Here is a 27529-nt window from a genome sequence, read left to right on the forward strand (position 1 = left end):
GTTGTGTGCTGGTCGAGAGGAGCGCAAGTTACCTTGTCGGTGGATCCGTTGGCTGTCTATTGGTTATGTTGTCATCGGATCGAGAATGGTTATGCCGACTGTCTGCCTCACCTAAGTGAACGTTCGCATTTCAAGTGCTGGCCGACCCCCGAAACTTCGAAACTTCTGAGTGCCGTTACCTGCACTGCCTTTTCTTATTTTCTGTTGTGTGTATTTGTATGGCTCATAGCCGATGGTTTTGAATTGAATTGTTTTTAGTGGGTATTTAAGTCATGGGCCTTCAGCCACTTTAATATTAAAGTTGCTTGCTTTTCAAGTGTTAGACTGTTTGGCCTTCAGCCTAATTTAAGATAAAACTTTGTTGTTAGATTTATTTTACCTTGCGCTTTTAGTCAAGGGGGCTTCAGCCGTTTCTGAGTGAAAGATCTTTGTCTTTCGAGCATCAAACTGTTTGAGGCCTTCAGTCTAGTTGAAGATAAGACCTTCTGCGTAGTTTTTTTTTATTTTAATTTTACATTGAGTCTTAAATCATCGGCCTTCAGCCGTCTTTAAATTAAGGTTGTTGCTTTAAAGTGTTAGATTTTTGGGCCTTCAGCCAAATAATAGAACTTAATTAACGTGAAGACTTTTGCCTTCTAAATATTCTTTTTCGCGTCTGAATTTTGAGTTAATGGCTTTAAGCCGTTTTTTTAAATTAAAGTCGTTGTGCCCTTAAGATAAGATAGTGTGGCGTATTCAGTCGATAACTAAGTTCAAGAACTTGTACTGCAATGTTTGGTGAAATAAAGTTATATGTGTACGAGTGTAACTGACAGCTTCTCATTCTGGCCCCTTTCCACATTTCCAACTAGCTGTCCTGACCTGCAGGTTTAGCAGAGCGGTTCAAATAGTTGTTTTAATGAACACACAAATCAGCTGCTTTATAATATATTTCTATTTAAGCTAATATTCATTTTTGGCTTCACCTGTCTTCAGTTATCTTAATACATATTTGAGCCTTCAATCGGTACGTGTTTACAGCATCGACAACAAACCGCATGCTGCAGCTGCCCTGTGCATAATAGCATTTTTGTTTAGCTGCTGCTACAATTCTCGAGGATATATTTACGATATATTGCAGTTTAGATGTACTTACTTTTTATTTTGCTTGCTGTTATTCCGATTTTCGCGTTTATGGATGCTGCACAAACATTTTTTACTTCAATTTTACGCAGAGCAGCCAAATATCTGCCATTTTGCCAACTGACATCTTTGTTTACATCGAGAATACATCTATGACCGAAGAGTATAATTTGCTAGTATGTTATGTTATGGTCAAAGTTATATTTTGCATACAGGTTCAGTACGATTGAAATGATCTGAAAGTGTTTAGCATGAATGTGCTGAGTACTCTACGTAGTTATTAAAGAAGTGCACTTGTGACTGTTCAGAGTCAGTGTATAGGTAAAACATTGGCAGTATATTGTATGTTGCAGCTGCTACGTGCAAAATAAGCATTTTGTTTAGCTATCACTGTATGCTGCAGCAGCTACGTGCAAAATAAGAATTTTGTTTAGCTATCACACTTCGCGAGTTGTACAATTACGATGTATTGCTGTTTATGTGTACTTCCTTTCTTCTCTGCTTGCTGTTATTCCGATTTCTGCATTTGTGGCTGGGGAAAGAAGATTTTTTTAAATTACATCTTGTACAATAACATCCAGTATCCGCCATTTTGCCTGACATCTTTGTTTACATCTGACAATACATCTATGCTCATAGAATACATTTTTCCTACAGGTTCTGCCATGGTCAAAGTTTTATTTTTCAGTAGGACTAAAGTGAACTTAAATTGCTTCACATAGATGTGTCCAAACTCTATGTATTTATAAAATTAGTGACTGTTTAATATCCAATATTATAAAATAATAGTTCATTTTATACAGAAGAATCAATATTACATTTTTTCTCACAGTCTGAATGTCAGTTACAGGTAAAAACAATAAAGACAGAATAACGGATTTACACATTGTAGAACTATTTTATCCACAGGATAGGCTTAAAATATATTATGTTTCATTATGACTTTATTTAGTGTGTGCCAGTATGAAAAAGTTATAAAAATTCCATAGAAAAATGTTTTTTTTGGAGACTGTTAGGAAATTTAGGACATCACTTGGGGATGCTCATTTATGAGAACAAATGTTGATTCTTCAAGTGAGTTCATTCTTCTTCTTTTATTGGCCTGATGGAGTACTTGTAAGTTATGAGTTATGTCTGTCACTTGATGTTAATAGTCAGCTCCATGTGAATTTGCTTACATTTTTAAATAAAGTACCTACATGTGTTCTCATAATATGTTGAATTTCTTTCTGCTTGTCTAATGTACCTCTCTGAATGTGACTTGAAGTTAATTTTGTATAGTCCATATCGATTGTATGGCTTGCTATTATTTTTAATAATGTGGGTGGCTTGGTCCCTAATTTTATTCTTTGTGTAAAACTGATTCTAATATTTCTTTCTCAGAAAAGGTTGGCTACTTTATATGACAGTTTTCCAGAAGAAATGGTATGCTCATATATTTTTGTGCTAGCTGTGATGTGGTGTTATTTACTACTGATTTGTCTTTAGGACTTGTTATGTGGAATTCATTTCACTGTTTAGCTCAACTATTGGTTTTTGATTGTAGCCTTTATTGTAAGCAATTTCTTTAGTCGTCTTTAGTTCATCAGTTTGGTCATTTGCTTGCAATATAATTTTTTGCATTCTATTGAGAATTGCTCAATATAGAGCTATTTAGTGCTTACATGGGTTGCATGAGGTTATACGGTTGTGGCATCGGTGTATGTTGGTTTCCTGCACACTTGAAATTTATTTCTATTGTTGGAGCTACTCTTGGAGAGATCCAGGAAATTTAAACCTTTGGCTGTTTGGTGTTCAACAGTGAAGTTGACTTCTGATGTATTTTGCAAGGTCCTCAATTTCTTCTGTTGTAGCATCAAATAAAGTCAGTATATCTTTTGCAGTATAGTGTTTTGTTAATTATCTGGACTTTTCTTTAAAGAATTAACATTCTACATTGATGATGTCAATAACAACAAGTAAACAGGCAAGGCATATGCTCATAGGTAGACTACCTTTCTGCTGGCAAGTTTTTATTAAAAGTGACAGTACTATTGTTGACCAACCTATTACAAAATATTTCTGTTAAAGACAAATTCTTGTGCATAACAATTTATATTGCTTTGTTGAAAGGTAACTTTGGGTAGATGTTTGTGATGTCAAATCATGCGAAATTAGCTGTCTCCTGGACCTGAATGGTCTTTATGGAACTAATTAGTTCACAGGTATTCTATACTGTGTATTTCTCTTCAAATTTGAGTGTTTTGCTGAGGATCTAGTTCAATTTCTTACTGATTTTGTAAGCTGGGCGCTTTGAGAACTGATAATATTGCAAGACTTTTTGTGACTCTTGGGTTTTGCTTGCACCTGTGTTGCAAAGGATTAATTACATAAAGTGATTACATAATTAAAATGTATCAGAAAATCATCTTAATTATTGTTGAACATGATATATTCAATGATTTACATATCTGGGCTCTCTCCATCAGTATCTTCAACAATAGACAGATTTCAAGTATATAGGTAAACAAGGTAGACAGATGTCACAATCAATAAAACCTGATTTCACCCTGATACTTGAAACATGGCATCATCCAGAGGAAAAAATGCCATTAGAAGCTGATCAACAAACTGTTGAACTAAACACCATTACAGAAATTGCTTACAATAATGACTACTGGCCAAAACTAATAGATGAGCTGAATACCAAAAAAAAAAAAAAAATCGACAAACCAATCACAAAACATACCAACTCTAAATAACACCACATCACAGTTAACAGAAAAATATGTGAGCATGCCATATTTTTTTTGGAAAACCATCTAATAAAGTAGTAAACCTTATCTGAGGAACAAATGTTATAACCAGTTGAACACAAATAATAAAATTAAGGACAAAGCCACCCATAATGTTAAAAATAACAGCAATCCATACAATTTCCATCTACATTTAAAACTACATCCATACTCCGCAAGCCACCTGACGGTGTGTGGCGGAGTGTACATTCAGTACCTCTATTGGTTCTCCCTTCTATTCCTGTCTCGTATTGTCTGGAATGTACAAAAGTAACTTCGATTCATGTTCAGAAAGATACACTGCACAAACAGGCTGAAACTTAAGCATACGACTATGGGAACAAATGAATGTCCTTTATTTAAAAACGTGTGCAAATTCACATGTAGCTGTCAATGAACATCAAGACAGATATAACGTACAACTTACAAGTATTGCACCAGGCCATTAAAGAAAAAGAATGAACTCATCTGAAGAAATCAACATTTATTCTCACAAATGAGCATCCTTAAATGATGTCCTACATTACCAAACAGAGTTACCAAACAACACTTTCCTAAGGAATTTCTATATTTTCTTCATACACCCACATATTAAATACAGCCATGAAGAAACATAATCCTACATTATTTAAATCTGTTGTTCTGTTTTCATTGTTTATACATGTAAATGACATTCAAACTGTGAGAAAAAATGTAATATGAACTGTTCTATATAAAATGTACTTGTTGTTTATATTTTTATACTATAAATAGATTTTTATAATATCTTTTTATAATATATTAATCTGTCACTACCGCACTTATTTAATAACCACATAAAGAATTCGACACATGTATGCTAGGCAATTTAAGTTCATTTTAGCCATACTGAACCTATAAAACTTTGACCATAGCAGAACCTGTAAGCAAAATGTAATCTGTGACCATAGATGTATTTTTCAGATGTAAACAAAGATGCCAGTAGGCAAAATGGCTGATACTGGACTGTTATACAATAACATAGAAGTAAAAAAAAATCTTTTTTCCCCCAGCTACAAACGTGAAAATCGGAATAACAGCAAGCAGAGTAGAAAGTGAGGAAACGTAAACAGCAATACATCGTAATTATACAACTCGCTAAGTGTGATATCTAAACAAAATTCTTATTTTGCACGTAGCTGCTGCAGTATAAAATCTGCTGTCATCGTTTTATCTGTGCACTGACTCTAAGGACTCAAATATGTATTAAGTTAATTGAAGATGAATGAAAGGCTAAGACGCATATTAGCTTAAATAAAAATACATAGCAAAGTGGTTGGTTACTGTATCTATTAAAATAATGTAACCTAGTGCCACGGAGCTCAACAGCCGAGTAAAATGAATAAATTAGTGTCGACAGTTTCCAGTAGATGACTGTATGACAAGGTGGAGGGGAAATGGTGGGGGAGGATGTGTCGATTAGACAGGTTTGTGGAAGAGATAGCTATTGTGCTAGGAGGTGAATTATTAACTGTCTTCCGAAGTTTAATTTCTTGAATATTTTGAGGAAGATCATTCCTGATACAAACAATGATTGTGAGCTGGTCACTGTGTTGTTTAGTGGTACAGAGACAATTTTCATTAGTTGAGAAAGACTATTTCTCCTATGCTATTCAGATATATGTCTAAGAGTTGAAGATAAATAACGAGGAACGCAATGATTGTGGAAATAATAAACCAAACACAGAGTATGGTAATCCGTGCACTCCTCGGCTTGCAGTCACGATAACTGTTCGTCGACGGTTGGGATATGGTCGAAATAGTAGACATTACAAGCGTATCGCACATAACTATTCAACTAAGTTTCAGCTAGCGCAAATTCCCATGCGAAAGTCCTTGAAGAACAGTATCGCTATAAAAAAGCATGATGAGTATTAGTAATTCTACAGGTTTGTTTTTAGTCTCGCGGTATTTAAGCACAAGACTGAGTCACAGAAGAAGGCCTGTACTGAACTGTGGTTCCATTTGAAGTACATCATATTTCAACCACCAAGAGTTGCTGATAATCGATTTTGATAATTTGAAGTATCTTAAAGTTGGTTAATTAATTAATTAAATGTTTAGCGAATGTTTCTTTCTTCTCTGACAGCAGTATTCCATCCACCAAGAATGGGAAACGACTGACATGATGCTTGTTTTGCAGGTCTCAGGCCTCTCGACGTAGGCCAATATTACATCCTGAGCAACCACACACAGTACAGGACCGTCCATACACCAGAGGAGAAGCTGTCCTACTTCACGGAGGATGTTTGGCTGAATGAGTATTTCGCAGATTTGAATTACCGCTATCCGTACTTCCTTAGCGCCTCTAACTACACCTTGACCAACGGCGATGTCCGCGGTGACGTCTTCTACCACACACTGAGGCACCTGTATGCTCGTTACTTCCTAGAACGGTTGTCCCACGGATTGCCAGAGGTAGCTCCCCTGAGCTGCGAAAAAGGCGTACCGGTAAGCGTTCTCAACGGACGAACGTCTGATTCTAACCTTGAGCAGAGCCATACCCTCTTCACTACTTTGTCCTGCCTCCTACTTGAGAAATTCATCACTGCTCACTTATTTCTGTTCGTCAGTTCTATAGTCTCGCTTCTTCATCGTACTTTTTTACTGCCAACGAAAAGAATATCAGCTTGTAAAAGATCCTGGGAAGGTTTAGCATCTATTTACATTCTAGCAGTAACATACTGATGTTGCGCTATAATTGCTGCATTGGATGCGATTATAGTACCAGTGTGAAAAAGTACACTACTGGCCATTAAAATTGCTACACTACGAAGAAGTGCTACAGACGCGAAATTCAACCGACAGGAAGAAGATGCTTTGATATGCATATGAATCCTGCGGTCAAATCGTCATTGGCTAGAATAGAGAATTAATAAAATACCCAGAAATATAAAATAAAACACAAATGCATAATTTAATGAAAAGGGTTCTATTCTATCATCTGTAATTGACGTAGAGGAGAGAGAATTATGTTGAATAACGGCAATTCAAGTCAGGTTATCGAAAATAAACGAAAAGTGGTTCAACCATAATAAAGTATAATACAGATAGAAACACTCTTCTAACGCAACGAAGCAACATTGAGATCCTTACCAAAATGATAGCAAAACTCCCAAAACTAAATAGTCATGAAAGATAAGCCAAAACCGAGTCCATTTCGAGATCACAATACGCTAAATATTCATCAGCTCAAAACAGTTCAGAGTTGAACATGACGATTCACAGATTAACACGAGCGACGCAAAGAAGAGTTCCTAACTCATTAATGTGTCTGTTATGAGTTCCGTAAATCAAGCGGCAAAAATAGTAGAGTACACTCTGGAGGACATTCAGAACTCTCGAAATATAAAGTCCTTTGAAAAATTAAAGTAAAGTAGCAGCTGATCACCACACAGAATTTATCACTCACTCCATCAAAAATCATATGATACAACAGGAAGGTCGACTTTCTTCCAGAACGACCACCCTAGTCCAGGATAGCTCCACTGAGCTCTGCCCTTGAAATGTAGTATTTTTCTCTTACTGGCTGCTTTTCCATTGGCTGAAGGCACTCCCTACCAGAAATATATCGTTTTTATGTGCTACAGACGTGATATGACTCCTCTCTACCTCTCGCTAGACTAAACTAATATATTACAACAACATTAAAAAAAAGAAATGTGAAAGTGTGCTGACTTCAAATGACAACAAATTGTGGTTAAATATTATTTAAACAATTATTTCTATCTTCCTGACATAAGTGTCTTTTGGTTCTCTTTTAAACTGTGGTGTCCACTAACACGTGCGAGTGACCACTTTTAAATTAGCACAGTTTTTAATAGCACTTGCAGTCAACATTAAAATAAAGTTACTGACAAAATAGTAAACTTCCACTAAATAACCATGCAAGTATAACTTTATGTGAAGTATTAATGCTGTGTTCAATAACTGGGTAAATGTGGAGAAATGGTTCAAATGGCTCTGAGCACTATGCGACTTAACTTCTGAGGTCATCAGTCGCCTAGAACTTAGAACTAATTAAACCTAACTAACCTAAGGACATCACACACATCAATGCCCGAGGCAGGATTCGAACCTGCGACCTTAGCGGTCGCTCAGTTCCAGACTGTAGCACCTAGAACCTCACGGCCACTCCGGACGACAAATGTGGAGAATGCGATGTTCTGATAAACATTTTCATAACAAAAAAATTGTAAATGACGTCATAGTCAATATATAAAGTAAATAGAGATGAGAAGATTTCAGGGTTGACACCTATCTTGTAATGCTTTCATCTGAGATATCACGTGTTGGAACCACACGAAGCATTTAAAAGCTGTTATTTCAGAAGTTCATTGTGGTAATGTTTATTTGCTGCGAAATATTAAATTCAACAGTTTTAAAGATATTGAAATATTGTTGTCATTGGATGCGCCCAATCTTTCTGAGATCGCAGATACATTCACCTGTGATTTACTGTAGAAGTTCGGAGAGCTGAAGTGTCATTTCTTGAAGCATTGTCTGTCCTTCTACGCGATCGTCCATCGCTATGTCCGCTGTACTGGGATTTATCCACATTCAGGTGTTTGCTGATGCATCTGATTCGCGTGGAGGGACTGCAGCTGTCCACCTTATCTTGTGCCAATTTTAGGCGACCGATTAGCTCGCCTACGTACGCTTAACGTTACATTACGGACTGGAATCTAGCCTGCAGCGAGAGATTGTAATATATGCACTATGTGACCAAAAGTATCCGGACACCCCCAAAAACAAACGTTTTTCATATTAGGTGCATTCTTCTGCCACCTACTGCCTGATACTCCATATCAGGAGCCACTAGACACGTGGGAGAGGAGAGTGGAGCGCTTCCGCGGAACTCACGGACTTCCGACGTGCTCAGGTGATTGGGTGTCACTTGTGTTATACGTCTGCATGCTAGATTTCCACACTCCTAAACATCCATAGGTCCACAGTTTCATGTGTGATAGTGATGTGGGGACGTGAAGGGACACGTGTAGCACAAAAGCGTATATGTCGAAGTTGCCTGTTGGCTGACAAAGACGGCCGACTGCTTAAGAGGGTCGTAACGTGTAACAGGCAGACATCTATCCACCCCATCACACAGGAATTACAAACTGCATCAGGATCCACTGCAAGTATTATGGCAGTTAAGCGGGATGTGAGAAAAATAGGATTTTATGGTCGAGCGGCTGCTCATAAGCCACACATCACGCCCGTAAATGCCAAACGACGCCTCGCTTGGTGTAAGGAGAGTAAATATTGGACGATTGAACAGTGGAAAACATTGTGTGCAGTGACGAATCACGGTGCATTATATGGGGATCCGTTGGTAGGGTTTGGGTAAGGCGAATGCCCGGTGTACGTCATCTGCCAGCGACCATAGTGCCAACAGTAAAATTCGGAGGTGGTGGTGTTATGGTGTGGTCGTGTTTTTCATGGAGGGGGCTTGCATCCCTTGTTTTGCGTGGCATTATCACAGCACATGCCTACACGGATGTTTTAACCATCTTGTTGCTTCCCACCATTGAAGAGCAAGTCGGAGATGGCGATTGCACGATCGAGCACCTGTTGATAATGTACGGCGTTTGGCGAAGTGGTTACACAATAACATCTCTGTAACGGAATGGCCTGCACAGAGTCCTGACCTGAATCCTATAGAACACCTTTGGGGTGTTTTGGAACGCCGACTCAGTGCCTGGCCTCACCGACCGACATAGATACCTCTCATCAGTGCAGCACTCGGTGAAGAATGGGCTGCCATTCCACAAGAAACCATCCAGAATCTGACTGAACGTATGCCTGCGAGAGCGGAAGCTGTCATGAAGGCTAAGGGTTGGCCAACACCAAACTGAATTCCAGCTTTACCGATGGAGGTCGCCACGAACTTGTAAGTCATTTTCAGCCGTGTGTCCGGATACCTTTGATCACATAGTGTATCTGTCATGCCTACATCTGAGGGCTTTTCCCAGGTCGTTAACACTGTGGTTCCGCGATAGTTAGCTGCAACAGTCGTTTCCTGCAATGCGGATGAGCAGTTTCTCGACTTGTGGACCCACTAATGACAGAAGTGTACGTTCTGTGTCTTTGCACATTGTAACCTCGCCACAAGTGCTATCGCGTCATGTCAGGTTGTGCAGCATGAGCAACCTGTGATGTGTGCACAATCGCGGTCTCAGTCAGTGTGTGTTCCTCGTTTAGTGGCTTTAAGCCTATCTAGCTGCAAAAATGTTACCAACCGTGATTCAAGTACTTCAGTGGAGATGTAACAATGTTTATATTTTTGTTGTGTGATGAACAAGTGTGGTTAAAGTGCTTCGATGGAGACATACCAATGTTTTCTCTTGTGTTATATGTGAAGCATTATATCCTTGTCTTACAGCTGCAAATTTCAGACACTTCAGTACAAAGAAAAACCAGTCCAACGATAAAAAATTTAACTTTTTTATTCATCCGATGACTAGTCTCTGGCCGAGACCCATTTTCAAATCATCGTAACATAATCAAAAATGGTATTTCCGACGATGTGGAAACCATATTAGAAATGTGCAACCAACAGCTACAGCGCATCCACATTAGTTATCTGCACATTTTTGACATGGTTTGCATATCGTCGGAAATACCATTTTTGACTATTTTACGATGATTTGAAAATGGATCTCGGCCAGAAACTATTCATCGAATGAATAAAAAAAGTAAGATTTGCATCGTTGGGCTGGTTTTTCTTTATACTGATTAAAAGAAGTCGGTGACCCACCACACCTACTCCATCATACTGGAAGTTCGTTCGGGCACACCTGTTTATTGCCTTCACCTACTTGCCCTTTGGAGGAGATGCCCTCGGCAGGCCTATACTAAATATGAGATTACCTGAGCCTAAATATGCTGTTGTCTGAAGGGTTGGACTAGTGACAGTTCGATTGTATTGTGTACTGTGTACGGGACCAGGGACCTATAGTCAAGTGTTCTCGATTGTACTGGATATAGCTCCCCTGCTAGAATATTAAAAAAATTTATGTACTGAATTATGACTGGCTTTATGGGGCTTGTGTACAGAAGTTATTGTAACCTAAGGGTCTGTCATTGTTTATTTCCAGCGTGTTTGAGATGTATTTCTGTGTATATATACATGTGCACAATGTTATGTACTATTGTGATAGTATTTCTTCCGTTTGGAATTAATTACTCTAAGTGCTTGTTTTATGGAACTTAATCTAAAACTAGATTCTTTTACGACTACACTTTCTTAAGCTGGATGCCAGTAGTTCTATTTAATATTATCAGCTTTCATGGATTTTCATACAGTTATTCAGAATTCTGATTATATGTTTTTGTATTTTTTACTCTGTCTGTTTCACCTGTTTGCAAATTTTGTGACAATTTTTCATATCATTTAGTTATATATGAGCAGTTTAAGGGAATGAGAAAATTATTGCATCATCTTACCAAACTATTTGCGTATAAAGATTTCCAGTAAACTGGGTGCATTAATGCACACTTTATACACTATTTAATTGCCTCTGGAACGGTTAATTCTACACTACTGGCCATTAAAATCGCTGCACCACGAAGATGACGTGCTACAGACGCTAAATTTAACCGACAGGAAGAAGATGCTGTGGTATGCAAATGATTAGCTTGTCAGAGCATTCACACAAGGTTGGGGCCGGTGGCGACACCTACAAAGTGCTGACATGAGGAAAGTTTCCAACCGATTTCTCATACACAAACAGCAGTTAACCGGCGTTGCCTGGTGAAACCTTGTTGCGATGCCTCATGTAAGGAGGGGAAACGCATACCATCACGTTTCCGACTTTGCTAAGTGTCGGGTTGTAGCCTATCGCTATTGCGGTTTATCGTTTCGGGACATTGCTGCTAGTTTTGGTCGAGATTCACTGACTGTTAGCAGAATATGGAATCGGTGGGTTCACGAGGGTAATACGGAACGCCGTGCTGGATCTCAACGGCCTCGTATCACTAGCAGTCAAGATGACAGGCATCTTATCGACATGGCTGTAACGGATCGTGCAGCCACGTCTCGATCCCTGAGTCAACAGACGGGGACATTTGCAAGACAATAACCATCTGCACTAACAGTTCGACGACGTTTGCAGCAGCATGGACTATCAGCTCGGAGACAATGCTGCGGTTACCCTTGGCGTTGCATCACAGACAGGAGCGCCTGTGATGGTGTACTCAACGACGAACGTGGGGGCACGAATGGCAAACCGTCATTTTTTCGCACGAATCCAGGTTATGTTTACAGCATCGTGGCGGTCGCATCCATATTTGGCGACATCGCGGTGAACGAACATTGGAAGGGTCTATTCGTCGTCGCCATACTGGCGTATCACCCGGCTTGATGGTATGGGGTGCCATTGATTACACGTCTCGGTCACCTCTTGTTCGCATTGACGGCACTTTGAACAGTGGAAGTTACATTTCAGATGTGTTACGACCCGTGGCCCAAACCTTCATTCGATCCCTGCGAAACCCTACATTTCAGGAGGTTAATGCATGACCGCAAGTTGCAGGTCCTGTACGGGCCTTTCTGAATACAGAAAATGTTATACTGCTGCCCTGGCCAGCACATTCTCCAGATCTCTCACCAACTGAAATCGTCTGGTCAATGTTGGCCGAGCAACTGGCTGGTCACAATACGCCAGTCACTACTCTTGATGAACTGTGGTATCGTGTTGAAGCTGCATGGTCAGCTGTACCTGCACACGCCATCCAAGCTCTGTTTGAGTAAATGCCTGGGTACTGATGTCTCACGATCTATGCACCCAAATTGCGTAAAACTGTAATTACATACCAGTTCTTGTATAATATATTTGTCCAGTGAATACCCGTTTATTATCTGATTTCTTCTTGGTGTAGTAATTTTAATGTTCAGTAGTGTAGTTCTTGTGTACTTCTGTCAAGCTTGACAGCAATAAAACTCAGTAAATTTCCACTGCTAGCAGTGCATTATTGTGATCCACTGTCGGCCCAGCAACACTTCCACCTCATTAGAAATGTAGAGGGGCTGAGAGTGGACACTGCGAATTAAGACCGCCCCCCCCTCCCCCCCAAAAAAAACAAAAAAAATTATTTTAATGAACTCATGGTCACTGTTACTGTATATAGAAAGCAATAAAATTTGTATAAGTTTATTGCTGTAAGACTTAACACAGGTCCTAAGGATTATAGTCATGTGCTCTACAGCCGCTATAAGAATTTATGAAACCTGCTTTCATGCACCTAATTTGCAATAAGCAGTTAGTCTTCGTAAGCGTAATGTTTGGTAAGATGATGCAATTTCATAATTCTCCTAGGGGATTGGACTGCCCATACTTGGCAGCTAAATCATTTGAACAACTCTCCTAATACATGGAAACAAATAAACGATACACAATAAAAAATATAAAAACGTACGATCATAACAGTGAATAACAGTTTATAAATCCAGAAAAGACGATGATATATAGTATAAGAACTATTTTCGTTATCGACGTCCAACTTGAACAAAGCTGTAGTCACAACAGTGTTCAACATTACTTTAAGTACTCCACGCACTTACAATAATTACTGCCAACATCAAAACCACAATTAAAATAGAGCATAAGCTAGTGTGTGTGTGTATGGGTACAAACAGACCCGAACTATTTGAATCAGTTAATGCAGAACAGGGAATCAGCGATCATAAAGCGGTTACTGCATCAATGATTTCAGCCGTAAATAGAAATATTAAAAAAGGTAGGAAGATTTTTCTGTTTAGCAAAAGTGACGAAAAGCGGATTACAGAGTACCTGACGACTCAACACAAAAGTTTTGTCTCAAGCACAGATAGTGTTGAGGATCAGTCGACAAAGTTCAAAACCATCGTACAATATGCGTTAGATGAGTATGTGCCAAGCAAGATCGTAAGAGATGGAAAAGAGCCACCGTGGTACAACAACCGAGTTAGAAAACTGCTGCGGAAGCAAAGGGAACTTCACAGCAAACATAAACATAGCCAAAGCCTTGCAGACAAACAAAAAATACGCGAAGCGAAATGTAGTGTGAGGAGGGCTATGCGAGAGGCTTTCAATGAATTCGAAAGTAAAGTTCTATGTACTGACTTGGCAGAAAATCCTAAGAAATTTTGGTCCTATGTCAAGGCGGTAGGTGGATCAAAACAAAATGTCCAGACACTCTGTGACCAAAATGGTACTGAAACAGAGGATGACAGACTAAAGGCCGAAATACTAAATGTCTTCTTCCAAAGCTGTTTCACAGAGGAAGACTGCAGTGTGCTTCCTTCTCTAGATTGTCGCACAGTTGACAAAATGGTAGATATCGAAATAGACGACAGAGGGATAGAGAAACAATTAAAATCGCTCAAAAGAGGAAAGGCCGCTGCTCCTGATGGGATACCAGTTCGATTATACAAAGAGTACGCGAAGGAACTTGCCCCCCTTCTTGCAGCGGCTTACCGTAGGTCTCTAGAAGGGCGTAGCGTTCCGAAGGATTGGAAAAGGGCTTAGGTCATCCCCGTTTTCAAGAAGGGACGTCGAACAGATGTGCAGAACTATAGACCTATATCTCTAACGTCGATCAGTTGTAGAATCAGCATGGATTTCGAAAAAGACGATCGTGTGAAACCCAGCTCGCGCTATTCGTCCACGAGACTCAGAGGGCCTTAGACACGGGTTCACAGGTAGATGCCGTGTTTCTTGACTTCCGCAAGGCGTTTGACACAGTTCCCCACAGTCGTTTAATGAACAAAGTAAGAGCATACGGACTATCAGATCAATTGTGTGATTGGATTGAAGAGTTCCCAGATAACAGAACGCAGCATGTCATTCTCAATGGAGAGAAGTCTTCCGAAGTAAGAGTGATTTCAGGTGTGCCGCAGGGGAGTGTCATAGGACCGTTGCTATTCACAATATACATAAATGACCTGGTGGATGACATCGGAATTTCACTGAGGCTTTTTGCAGATGATGTTGTGGTGTATCGAGAGGTTGCAACAATGGAAAATTGTACTGAAATGCAGGTGGATCTGCAGCGAATTGACGCGTAGTGCACGGAATGGCAATTGAATGTCAATGTAGACAAGTGTAATGTGATGCGAATACATAAAAAGATAGGTCCCTTATCATTTAGCTACAAAATAGCAGGTCAACAACTGGAAGCAGTTAATTCCATAAATTATCTGGGAGTACGCATTCGGAGTGATTTAAAATGGAATGATCATATAAAGTTGATCGTTGGTAAAGCAGATGCCAGACTGAGATTCATTGGAAGAATCCTAAGGAAATGCAATCCGACAACAAAGGAAGTAGGTTACACTACGCTTGTGCGCCCACTGCTTGAATACTGCTCAGCAATGTGGGATCCGCACCAGATAGGGTTGATAGAAGAGATAGAGAAGATCCAACGGAGAGCAGCGCGCTTCGTTACAGAATCATTTAGTAATCGCGAAAGCGTTACGGAGATGATAGATAAACTCCAGTGGAAGATTCTGCAGGAGAGACGCTCAGTAGCTCGGTACGGGCTTTTGTTAAAGTTTCGAGAACATACCTTCACCGAAGAATCAAGCAGTATATTGCTCCCTCCTACGTATATCTCGCGAAGAGACCATGAGGATAAAATCAGAGAGATTAGAGCCCACACAGAAGCATACCGACAATCGTTCTTTCCACGAACAATACGAGACTGGAATAGAAGGGAGAACCGATAGAGGTACTCAGGGTACTCTCCGCCACACCCTGTCAGGTGGCTTGCGGAGTATGGATGTAGATGTAGATGTAGATAGAAATACTTCTTAAACACACTGGGAATACACATTGTCAGACCGTTGGGTTACAATAACTTGTGCACGCAATCCCCGTGAAAGCATTCATGATCTAAGATTTAAAACTTTTTATCATTCTGGCAGGGGAGCTATAACCATTATAATGGAAATCACAATTTTAGGCAGACAGCACTGCAGACACAATGTTTTTCACTGTGTTAAGTTTTCTTTCGTGCTCCATACACGGGTCAGAGGGCGAAGCAGACGACTGTTAGCGTTTCACACATAGGTGCCATCGGTCTGCCACTAGCCCAACTTGAGACTATGCAATGTTCAGGTCTAGGTCTCCTTATATGCAGTGTAGGTCTACCGAGTGTGTCTCCTGCAAAGGTCCAGAAGGTAAAAGCATCACACAGGTGTGCCTCAAGTTGACAGAAGGAAGAAAAACAAATAAACCTTCACAGACAACACAAAGATAACCATTGCTACATGTCCAACGAATAACTTTAATAACGGGTGCTAACACTTTTGTGGCTAGTTAGACTGAAAGTCACTAAGCGAGGAAAACGCACTGGGGCCGACAGTTCCCATGCAGCCCTCTTCAATCAAGCGGGCTAGGGACGGCGCGCAAGATCCCCTTCTGGTACCAGACCTCCAGGAAAGTATTTCAGTTTAGCCACGAGTCTATAGAAAATGGTGACGTACCGTGTAACTGGCAATGCTTTCCTATTCGATACTGTGCTAGTAAAGTCAGCAACTTGTGGACTGCGAACAGACCTCTCTTCATTACGTGAACTGTGGACAGGGGTAAACTGGAACGCGTGAACTGAGGACAGAGAGTAAGACAGACAGTTAGCTTTACTCGCCAGACATCACGAAGAAATTGCCTCATTGTCTCCCATATTCACCACAGAAATTACAACTAAAACATCAGTCGACAAACACATTACTGACTAATATCAAATTGTCAAAGATAAGTCGTCCAGTTTCTTCTTCTCCAGTTCTTGGGGCTAAAACGTGTAGCTAACTCTTTTAACAAATCTGAAATGTGATGACATCTTTCCTCAAGTCTCCCATCTGCTCCAGGAAAAATGATTCCTTCTCAACGGCTCTTTTCGGTCGCTTGGCACTGTTCGCATTCCTATTTTTCATGCATGTGTCTGCTTGCACCAACAGGTGAAACACCACAGAAGGATGGGCAAAATAAAACGGACCGTTCAGTTTAGAATGGAAATCTTCACAACTGGTCGGTGGTATAGTTACAGATGCGAGAGTGTTTGGCTCAGATAGTTCGCGGAAACATTAATCAGGTGGTATATATGAGAAGCAAAGTATTCGGTAAATTTTATTATTGCAGAGTTCTGTTTCAAAAAGTGCTTCCCTTTTTCCCATACCTATTCACCAGGAATAAATGCCATGAAATCATCAGTTACGCAGTCCATCGGCTGTTTCGATAACACCATTCTCCACCAGCCCTTGACTGTCCGCAGTTCAGAAGATTCGAAACCGAGCATCGAGGGTCGATTTCAGGATTAGTCGATAAGCCGGCTCGTTCGGCAGTTCACATGGCTACATAATGAGATGAAACCCGGTGAGCAAAGTTCATATGCAGCCTTTAAGTCAACCTTTCCGTGGATTGTCTTCATGGATCAGCAAGTTGGATTTCATCCTATTGGTTTCTGTGAATCCCTCGTTCATGTTGCCCATCGAAGCATTTATTGTAGCCTATTGGATTCTTTAGAAGGTACATGTAGGCGCCCTATGATTGTAAGTGAAAGTACGGATACCTAATTTACTTGAAATAAGTTCCAGGAATAGCTAGAATCTCTTGCATGCACCGTGAAACTTGGTACCCTTCGTACATTTTCGATAATTTAGCGGTATTTATTTGTCTACCAGCACTGAGAGACCTGAGTGGAAACAAGGCCCCGGGAGTAGATAACATTCCATCAGAGCTACTGATGGCCTTGGGAGAGCCAGTCCTGGCAAAACTCTACCATCTGGTGAGCAAGATGAATGAGACAGGCGAAATACCCTCAGACTTCAAGAAGAATATAATAACTCCAATCCCAAAGAAAGCAGGTATTGACAGAAGTGAAAATTACCGAACTATCAGTTTAATGAGTCACAGCTGCAAAATACTAACGCGAATTCTCTACAGACGAATGGAAAAACTAATAGAAGCCGACCTCGGGGAAGATCAGTTTGGATTCCGTAGAAATATTGCAACACGTGAGGCAATACTGACCCTACGACTTATCTTGGAAGCTAGACTAAGGAAAGGCAAACCTAAGTTTCTAGCATTTGTAGACTTAGAGAAAGCTTTTGACAATGTTGACTGGAAAAATCTCTTTCAGACTCTGAAGGTGGCAGGGGTAATATACAGGGAACGAAAGGCTATTTACAATTTGTACAGAAACCAAATGGCAGTTATAAGAGTTGAGGGACATGAAAGGGAAGCAGTGGTTGCGTAGAGAGTGAAACAGGGTTGTAGCCTCTCCCCGATTTTATTCAATATGTATATTGAGCAAACAGAGAAGGAAACAAAAGAAAAGTTCGGAGTAGGTATTAAAATCCATGGAGAAGAAATAAAAACTTTGAGGTTCACCGATGACATTGTAATTCTGTCAGAGACAGCAAAGGACTTGGAAGAGCAGTTGAACGGAATAGATAGCGTCTTGAAAGGAGGATATAAGATGAACATCAACAAAAGCAAAACGAGGATAATGGAATGTAGTCGAATTAAGTCGGGAGATGGTGAGGGTATTAGATTAGGAAATGAGACACTTAAAGTAGTAAAGGAGTTTTGCTATTTTGGGAGCAAAATAACTGATGATGATCGAAGTAGAGAGGATATAAAATGTACACTGGCAATGGCAAGGAAAGCGTTCCTGAAGAAGAGAAATTTGTTAACATCGAGTATAGATTTAAGTGTCAGGAAGTCATTTCTGAAAGTATTTGTATGGAGTGTAGCCATGTATGGAAGTGAAACATGGACGACAAGTAGTTTGTACAAGAAGAGAATAGAAGCTTTCGAAATGTGGTGCTACAGAAGAATGCTGAAGATTAGATGGGTAGATCACGTAACTAATGAGCAGGTATTGAATAGGATTGGTGAGAAGAGAAGTTTGTGGCACAACTTGACTAGAAGAAGGGATCGATTGGTAGGACATGTTCTGAGGCATCAAAGGATCACCAATTTAGCATTGGAGGGCAGCGTGGAGGGTAAAAGTCGTAGAGGGAGACCAAGAGATGAATACACCCATTAGATTCAGAAGGATGTAGGTTGCAGTAGGCACTGGGAGATGAAGAAGCTTGCACAGGATAGAGTAGCATGGAGAGCTGCATGAAACCAGTCTCAGGACTGAAGACCACAACAACACAACAACAACAACAACAACATTTGTCTACCGAATCACTCTTTTTACGGCATAATGTTATCGTTTTATTAATTTATTTTGAAGCAGCTGTCACCAGCATCGATATACTTGGATAAATGAATAATACACATTGTGCTGTCTTACAATACATTTACTTGCTACCGTGTTTGGTTACCAGAATGTCATGCTAAAAACATTATTATTGAACAACATAAGTGTTGTAAAGGTATTGTAAATAACACTGTCTTCACCATTTATCCAATCTAGATGAACAGGAGATAAACACATAAATAAATGTAATATGTGTGTTAATGAACAGTATAGAAGTCTGCACCAAATTAAAGAAGAATAAACTAATGTACAATAAAATTATGAGTTTGAGTGAGATTTAAAGAGTTGTAGAACGCTTTGTTCGAAATCTCTACAAGAGACAGAGATCTTTAAGCAATATTTCAAGGTGAGAGTCTATACTTACCCAAAATCTAATTTTGACTTCTATATATTTAGGAGAAAATGATGATGAGTAATTTTTCTCTTATGGATCTCATTTAGCTTAGAGTATTTGATAAAATGACAACAGAAAATATAAGTATAACTATAAACTGCAAGGAGACAATTTAATCATAGTAGTTATTACTGCCATCTAGAAGCATAATAAAAGAGAATATTGAAGTATTTTGTTATCAGAATGTAGATATAAAAGAAGAATACGAACCTGAAGAGAAAGATATCTAGCAAATATTTCCATTTGCTACAGATATATTTTATTCAAACAGCCTATAGAAAAAAAATCAAAACAGTTTGTATTGTTGAGAGAGCTTTTCAAATTAGGCTTCAAACATTTAGTATAGTAAGTACTACAGGTTTAACAGATAACACACATTTCCTAATTTCTGTAGAATGTATGCCAACTGCCTTACCACAATGGTCACACCAGTTCCTGTCAGATAACCGAAGTTAAGCACTGTTGGGATTGGCTAACACTTGGATGGGTCATTGTCTGGGCCTGCTGGGTACTGTTGGCAGCTGGGGTGCACTCAGCTTTTGTGAGGCCAATTGAGGAGCTACTTGATTGAGAAGTGGCGGCACCAGTCACGAAAACTGACAGCTGCTGGGTGAGCAGTGTGCTGGCCACATGTCCCTCCATATCTGCATTCGGTGACGCCTAAGGGCTCATGATGTCACGGCGGCCAATCGGTACTATTAGGCCTTCAAGGCCTGTTTGGACACTGTTTTTGCAGAATGTATAGTCTCTAATAGGATTTAAAGGTATTTAGAGAATTGCAGTATTTGAGTGTTAGTATAAAATAATATTCTAATTGTTGGTTACCCAATAATAATGAAATAATAGACACTAACTATACATTTACTATACATTGTCATACAAATACTAACGAAAGAGGAATCGAAAATTGTTGTGACAGTTGTAAAAGGGAAAAGTGAACAAGATTAACAGAATTTCGAGGAAGATGTTGAGGTAGGCTTCAGACAGAGTGTTCGGTTCATTATTTTCGGTTAACAGATACAGCTCATTAGTAATATATTTTAGATTTCCGGATTTATTAGAAATAAAAGACCCGTATGAAAGTGAAAAATAGAAATTGAAAGGTTTGCTGTGGGCTGTGGAATCAGCATTATTTCCTGCAAAGAATAATGTAGATAACATTACAAAATATAATAAAGTTGCATTATGTATTGATGAAGAGATAAATACATTGGAATACCCTATCAAAATTGATAATTCAGAAAGTGAGAGAAGGTTGGATATATCAATAAAAGTAAATTCTTTACATCAAAAGTAAAATGTTTATAAGATAAAAGTAAGAAATAAAAGTTAAACATAAAAAACTGCTATACTTTTAAGAATGGAGCTACATGTCCCTATTGTGATAATGCTCACTGTTGCTGAATGTGTCTAGAGTATTATCTATACAAATTACAAAAGATAAAGAAACAAAATTATTCTGTGATTTGTGTTATGTGCATATTAAATCAAAAGAAAAATTGAAACACACTTCAGATCCCTTAGTAAATAAACCAGCCACAATAGGACTACAACATGAGGAGAAAAAACTACTTCTTAAAATTATCAATGGAAAATAAAAGTGTCCTTTACCATTTACATCGATTTTGATAGTTTATCACAGCTAACTAATACAATTTAACTAAAACCTAAATCGTCATACCTATAATGAAATATAAAAACATCAACCATATGAATTCTGTTACATGAAATATGCATATGGAGATTACAAGGATCCACCTATATATAGAGGACGTAATAGAATTAAGAGTATGTAGAAATGATTAAAAAAGAAGCAGAAGAAATTAGAGAAATACAGGGTGATTATAATTAAACTTTAAAAACGCTGTAGAAAGAACACCACTGGTCAGAATGACGTCAAATTGCAACGCAATATCATCGGAGAAGGGGGAAACGTACAGGTATGGCAGAAGAAAAGAAATAATGTGAAAATTAATCAATAGATGGCGCTACATCTGTCAGAATGCGGAAATGAACACACCTGTCATGCGCACGACCCATTGATGTTGTATAAACACGGTCCTTTCGCGCCGCGACGTTCGGCGTGACTGTGTCAATGCACGATCGCGCTCTACTTGTAAAGCTGTATTACAAGAATGATGACTGTGCACTCGTCGCTCTGCAGAAGTTGTGCACACTGAAGGGTTTGAACAAAGGCGTTGGTTCCATGACTACCGTGGGTCTGGGGAAAATGATTCGGAAATTCGAAAAGACAGGTTCTTTTGGTGTGCAACCTGGTAGAAGGAGGAAACGAATTGATTCGATGTCAGTGGAAGCAGTGACAACAGCAGTGCAAGGGGAGACGAGTGGTGGTGCGCAAACGTGTAGTACGCAGAGAATACCCGAATATTGGGCATACCCATGAGCATGGTGCATAAAATCCTGCATAACATCCTTTTTTGCTAAGCATTCAAAATCACCCATGTGCATGAGTTGCATCCTATTGACCTGCTAGCGAGAGAGACCTTTGCTTTACAATTTCTTGCTCACATAGAAGTGGACAACGATAGGCATTGAAAATTTTGTGAAGAGATGAAGCCCACTTCCATCTGACAGGATATGTCAACACACAAAATTGTCGAATATGGGAAACATAAAATCCACATGCAAATCAGCTAGTACCTCTTCATCCTCCTAAGGCCACTGTGTGGCGCGGAGTTGCGGCATCATTTACCATAGGCCCAAATTTTTTTGGAAAAGAGAGATGCTTCCGGTCCTGTTACCTATACCGTATCTGGTAAGCGCTATGAATGTCTTTTGCTCAACCACGTCATTCCACCTCTCCAACAGCGTGGATGTGTGGATAGGATCATTTTTATGCAAGATGGCGCACCTCCGCACATTGCAGATCCAGTTAAACAGCTGCTGTAGCGCCATTTCGGAAATGCTAGAATTATCAGCCACCATTTTCCTACAGCCTGGCTGTCCCGTTCACGTTATCTTAATCCGTGTGACTTCTGGCAGCAGGGATATCTGAAAGATGTGTTCAGTGTTCAGACTGCAAACGTAGCTGCATTGAAGGCACGCATTGCGCAACACATTTTGAACGTGATCACGGGAACACTTCGATCAGTTGTGGAACATGCTGTATCCCAATTTCAATTTGTTACGAGAAACGGTTGACGGCATACTTAGCCACAGTCTCACGGAAATTAATAATCCGATTTGATTTTGATTGATGCCTTTTATGCGGTTTTTGGCCCCAGGACAATTAAAAACCTATTTTTTTTTCTCATGTGATATGACGTTGCCGTGGTGGATGGGCTTACGTAACTAACAGTATCACACCTTTACACCCACGCATACTGAGTAGTACAATTTGTTTAACGTCAAACGTACGCCTAAGGCATTGTTATATGATTCATTTGTAATTTTCAGTCGACCACTATTAAATTACACTCCTGGAAATTGAAATAAGAACACCGTGAATTCATTGTCCCAGGAAGAGAAAACTTTATTGACACATTTCTCGGGTCAGATACATCACATGATCACACTGACAGAACCACAGGCACATAGACACAGGCAACAGAGCATGCACAATGTCGGCACTAGTACAGTGTATATCCACCTTTCGCAGCAATGCACGCTGCTATTCTCCCATGGAAACGATCGTAGAGATGCTGGATGTAGTCCTGTGGAACGGCTTGCCATGTCATTTCCACCTGGCGCCTCAGCTGGACTAGCGTTCGTACTGGACGTGCAGACCGCGTGAGACGACGCTTCATCCAGTCCCAAACATGCTCAGTGGGGGACAGATCTGGAGATCTTGCTGGCCAGGGTAGTTGACTTACACCTTCTAGAGCACGTTGGGTGGCACGGGATACATGCGGACGTGCATTGTCCTGTTGGAACAGAAAGTTCCCTTGCCGGTCTAGGAATGGTAGAACGATGGGTTCGATGACGGTTTGGATGTACCGTGCACTATTCAGTGTCCCCTCGACGATCACCAGAGGTGTACGGCCAGTGTAGGAGATCGCTCCCCACACCATGATGCCGGGTGTTGGCCCTGTGTGTCTCGGTCGTATGCTGTCCTGATTGTGGCGCTCACCTGCACGGCGCCAAACACACATACGACCATCATTGGCACCAAGGCAGAAGCGACTCTCATCGCTGAAGACGACACGTCTCTATTTGTCCCTCCATTCACGCCTGTCGCGACACCACTGGAGGCGGGCTGCACGATGTTGGGGCGTGAGCGGAAGACGGCCTAACTGTGTGCGGGACCGTAGCCCAGCTTCATGGAGACGGTTGCGAATGGTCCTCGCCGATACCCCAGGAGCAACAGTGTCCCTAATTTGCTGGGAAGTGGCGGTGCGGTCCCCTACGGCACTGCGTAGGATCCTACGGTCTCAACGTGCATCCGTGCGTCGCTGCGGTCCGGTCCCAGGTCGACGGGCACGTGCACCTTCCGCCGACCACTGGCGACAACATCGATGTACTGTGGAGACCTCACGCCCCACGTGTTGAGCAATTCGGCGGTACGTCCACCCGGCCTCCCGCATGCCCACTATACGCCCTCGCTCAAAGTCCGTCAACTGCACGTACGGTTCACGTCCACGCTGTCGCGGCATGCTACCAGTGTTAAAGACTGCGATGGAGCTCCGTATGCCACGGCAAACTGGATGACACTGACGGCGGCGGTGCATAAACACTGCGCAGCCATCGCCATTCGACGGCCAACACCGCGGTTCCTGGTGTGTCCGCTGTGCCGTGCGTGTGATCATTGCTTGTACAGCCCTCTCGCAGTGTCCGGAGCAAGTATGGTGGGTCTGACACACCGGTGTCAATGTGTTCTTTTTTCCATTTCCAGGAGTGTATGATTCTTATAGCGCCATCGATTGCTAAATTTTTTAGATATTTATTTTTCTTCTGCCGTATGTTTCCTCCTTCTCCGATAATATTCCGTTGAAATTTGATGTCATTCTGACCAGTTGTGTTATTTGTACAGCGGTTTGAAAGTTCAACTTTTACTATAATCACTCTGTATACACCAGAAAGGAAACAACGTAACCCACAACGAAAAAAAAGTATATTGTATTGAAAGATAAGATATGTCATATTTAAAACGAAATTCCTTGCATGTTAGTAAAACTCTAAAATTATTTCGAAAGATAAGTTCACTACTACAAATAATTCAAATTTTGGAGAAGACTGAAGAGATGAGGACAACCGAAGGAAAAAAATTGCTAAATGTTAAGGGAGGTGTATTAAATTTATGAAGAACCTAAGAACTTAAGAGAAAATATAAATACAGGTCGAAGTATGAGTAAAGTTCATGACCATGATTACTGACATGGAAGTTTCAGAAATCCAGCACATAATATTGAACGATGTTGCCAGTGTGTATCTCATACTCAAGAGTAGTTTATAGTTTCCAGCGAGAAACTGATACAAGCGAGAATGAGTACTTAGTTTTAAGATGGCTTAATTTGCTTTGCAGACTGGTTACAATCCCCAGCTCAAGCTACTGAATGGCGTCGAACTCCATTTACGTCCCAAGAATCAAAACCTTCTGGATGCTGATGCTTTTGCTCTGCAAAGGATCCGCTATTCTGAGTACAGGCTATACGAAATGGTGGATACAGGTTATGTAGTATCTGTAAGTATAGAATCTTGTTTTTATTGTTCATATTTCTGCAACAGCTTGCAACTTTACCAACCTATTTTTAACGTCTCTTTAGTCTCGTAGATTTTTGTCTCCACCAGCTTTCTTCACGCGTCAGGTGAGTTGAATAGTAAATAATAATAATAACAATAATAAATTATCAGAACACTGTAGAGTTGACTTTTAAGTTCATCGTCATTTATTTTTACTGAATATGCGATGATTGTAATATGTTAATATCTATTTAGGAACAGAGGTATGAAATCTACACAGACTTTGATGTTCACACAGTTTCACGCATGGCAACTTGATTGCACTACTAACTTGGAACTGGACTTACTAAACAATGTGTACGAGGATATCTATAGCCTAGCAAGAATTTTTAGGAACTAAACTAATAATCTGCCGTTTTTATAAGAAAGTCACGATTTTTTTTAATAAAAAATCGTGGGTGCAAAACTGTAACAGCATAACTTTGAAAGGTATTCGTTTTAAGACTCTAAGAACCTGAAATACGACAATTTTGAACTTTTGTAGAAGTACACCGTTTTTAGAAAAAGTGAGATGTTTTCTGAAACGGTAATTTATTTTATTTATTTAAGTAAAATATTTCCAAACGAACTGTTTACGTTAGGATCTTGTAAACTATATCGTGAATAATAAAATTTAGTCAATTACAGTGTAGATAAGAATTTATCAACTACGTATGTTCAAGGTACATATATAACTGCGCGATTAAAAACAGAAAAGCAAACAAAAAAAATAAAAAAAATTAAGGAGTGGAACTGTACTAAGTTGCTCCATCTCTGGCTGCAGCTGACACATTTTATGAAGAATTTCATTCTCTGCCGCAGGCAACGGGCGGTCGGAAGAGGTACAAGCAAAGTGAAGCAACCAACATTCTGGGGAACCTGATACAGGGTACCGCGGACTCCATCCACCCTAGGTATTACGGCGCCTTGTACAAGGACCTCCTATCGCTCATTGGCAGATACGACCCTACGCAGCGATATGGAGTAAGTGGCTGAGCCGTGGTCTAACGTACGTTCAGTTCGTAACAGCATGCAGCAAATAATCCAAACTGTTTTCACCTTAAGCTCGCCGCCAGCGTGCTGGGAAAATATGAGACCATGCTCCGAGACCCAGTGTTTTTCCAGATCGTGAAGAGAATCTTGAATATCTTTGAGCAGTACCAGAACTATCTTGAACCCTACACGAGGAAGGAGGTAAGTATTTTTCCATAGTAACTCATTCGCTCGTTGGGTTATTCATCAAAGTAACAAGATCCAAATTTATTATTTTGTAGTCTGTAAAATGCACTGCCAAAAGAAATGAGTTAATAAGCCACAGTACATTGATTATTTCTCAAGATTGAGCATGGTTGTGCAGCATACTTTTGCTCGAAGTGCAATGGAATTGTTTGAGGTCTGTTTACGAGAGCCGGCCGTGATGGCCGAGCGGTTCTGGGACCGCGCGACCGCTACGGCGGCAGGTTCGAATCTTGCCTCGGGCATGGATGTCTGTTAGGTTTAAGTAGCTCTAAGTTCTAGGGGACTGATAACCTTAGAAGTTAAGTCCCATAGTGCTCAGAGCCATCTGAACCATTTGTTTACGAATGCCGAGAGGAGTGGCCGCGTGGTTTAAGGCACCATGTCACGGATTGCGTGGCCCCTCCCGCTGGAGGTTCGAGTCCTCCCACGGGCAGGGGTGTGTGTATTGTTCTTAGCATAAGTTAGTTTAAGCAGTCTGTAAGTCTAGAGACCAATTACCTGATCAGTTTGGTCCCTTAGGAATTCACCCAAATTTGAACATTTATTTACGAAATTAAGTAACACCTGAAAATGTTTTGTTCTTCCATCCCATACTTTGCCAAAATTAGTTTGGAATGACGCGTTTTGGCATCCCACTGATATCTCCAGATGCTCACTTGGCACTACTGTATTATGCTGTATGGTACACATTACTTAGAAGCGCGATGTTTCTTCGCTGCGTACAAGATAAGTTTCGGAGCGAAAACTGGGGGAGATACTTCGAATAGTCTTTTTTGTGTGTTTTCATTTACTTTGAGATAAACGTTGATCTAAGTGTTACGAATATGTAGAAAATAATTCTGACACAATGGAGAAAACTAGGTCGCTTGTGTTTCCCTCATTGTTTAAAGTGTGGTGGTAATGAAAGGCTATCAAACTGTTGAGATATTAAACAGCATGCATATTTATTATTATAAAAGGACGTGTGTGCTAATTGCACCGTAATCAAGATACTGAAGCGCCAAAGTAACTGGTACAACCATGCGTATTCACATACAGAGATATGTAAACA

General features: G+C 40.2%; 1 protein-coding gene across 1 annotated transcript in view; it reads left to right on the plus strand.

Moving 5' to 3' along the window:
* LOC126336409 (hexamerin-like) overlaps positions 1-27529 on the plus strand; it is a 65176-nt gene that overhangs the window by 25511 nt on the left and 12136 nt on the right. The window contains exons 5-8 of the mRNA XM_050000102.1: positions 6058-6365; positions 25043-25201; positions 26062-26223; positions 26305-26433. Coding sequence (XP_049856059.1) covers positions 6058-6365; positions 25043-25201; positions 26062-26223; positions 26305-26433 — 758 coding nt within the window. The remainder of the gene's footprint in view (positions 1-6057; positions 6366-25042; positions 25202-26061; positions 26224-26304; positions 26434-27529) is intronic.

The sequence above is a fragment of the Schistocerca gregaria genome, chromosome 2, assembly GCF_023897955.1.
Source record: "Schistocerca gregaria isolate iqSchGreg1 chromosome 2, iqSchGreg1.2, whole genome shotgun sequence".
NCBI lineage: Eukaryota > Metazoa > Arthropoda > Insecta > Orthoptera > Acrididae > Schistocerca > Schistocerca gregaria.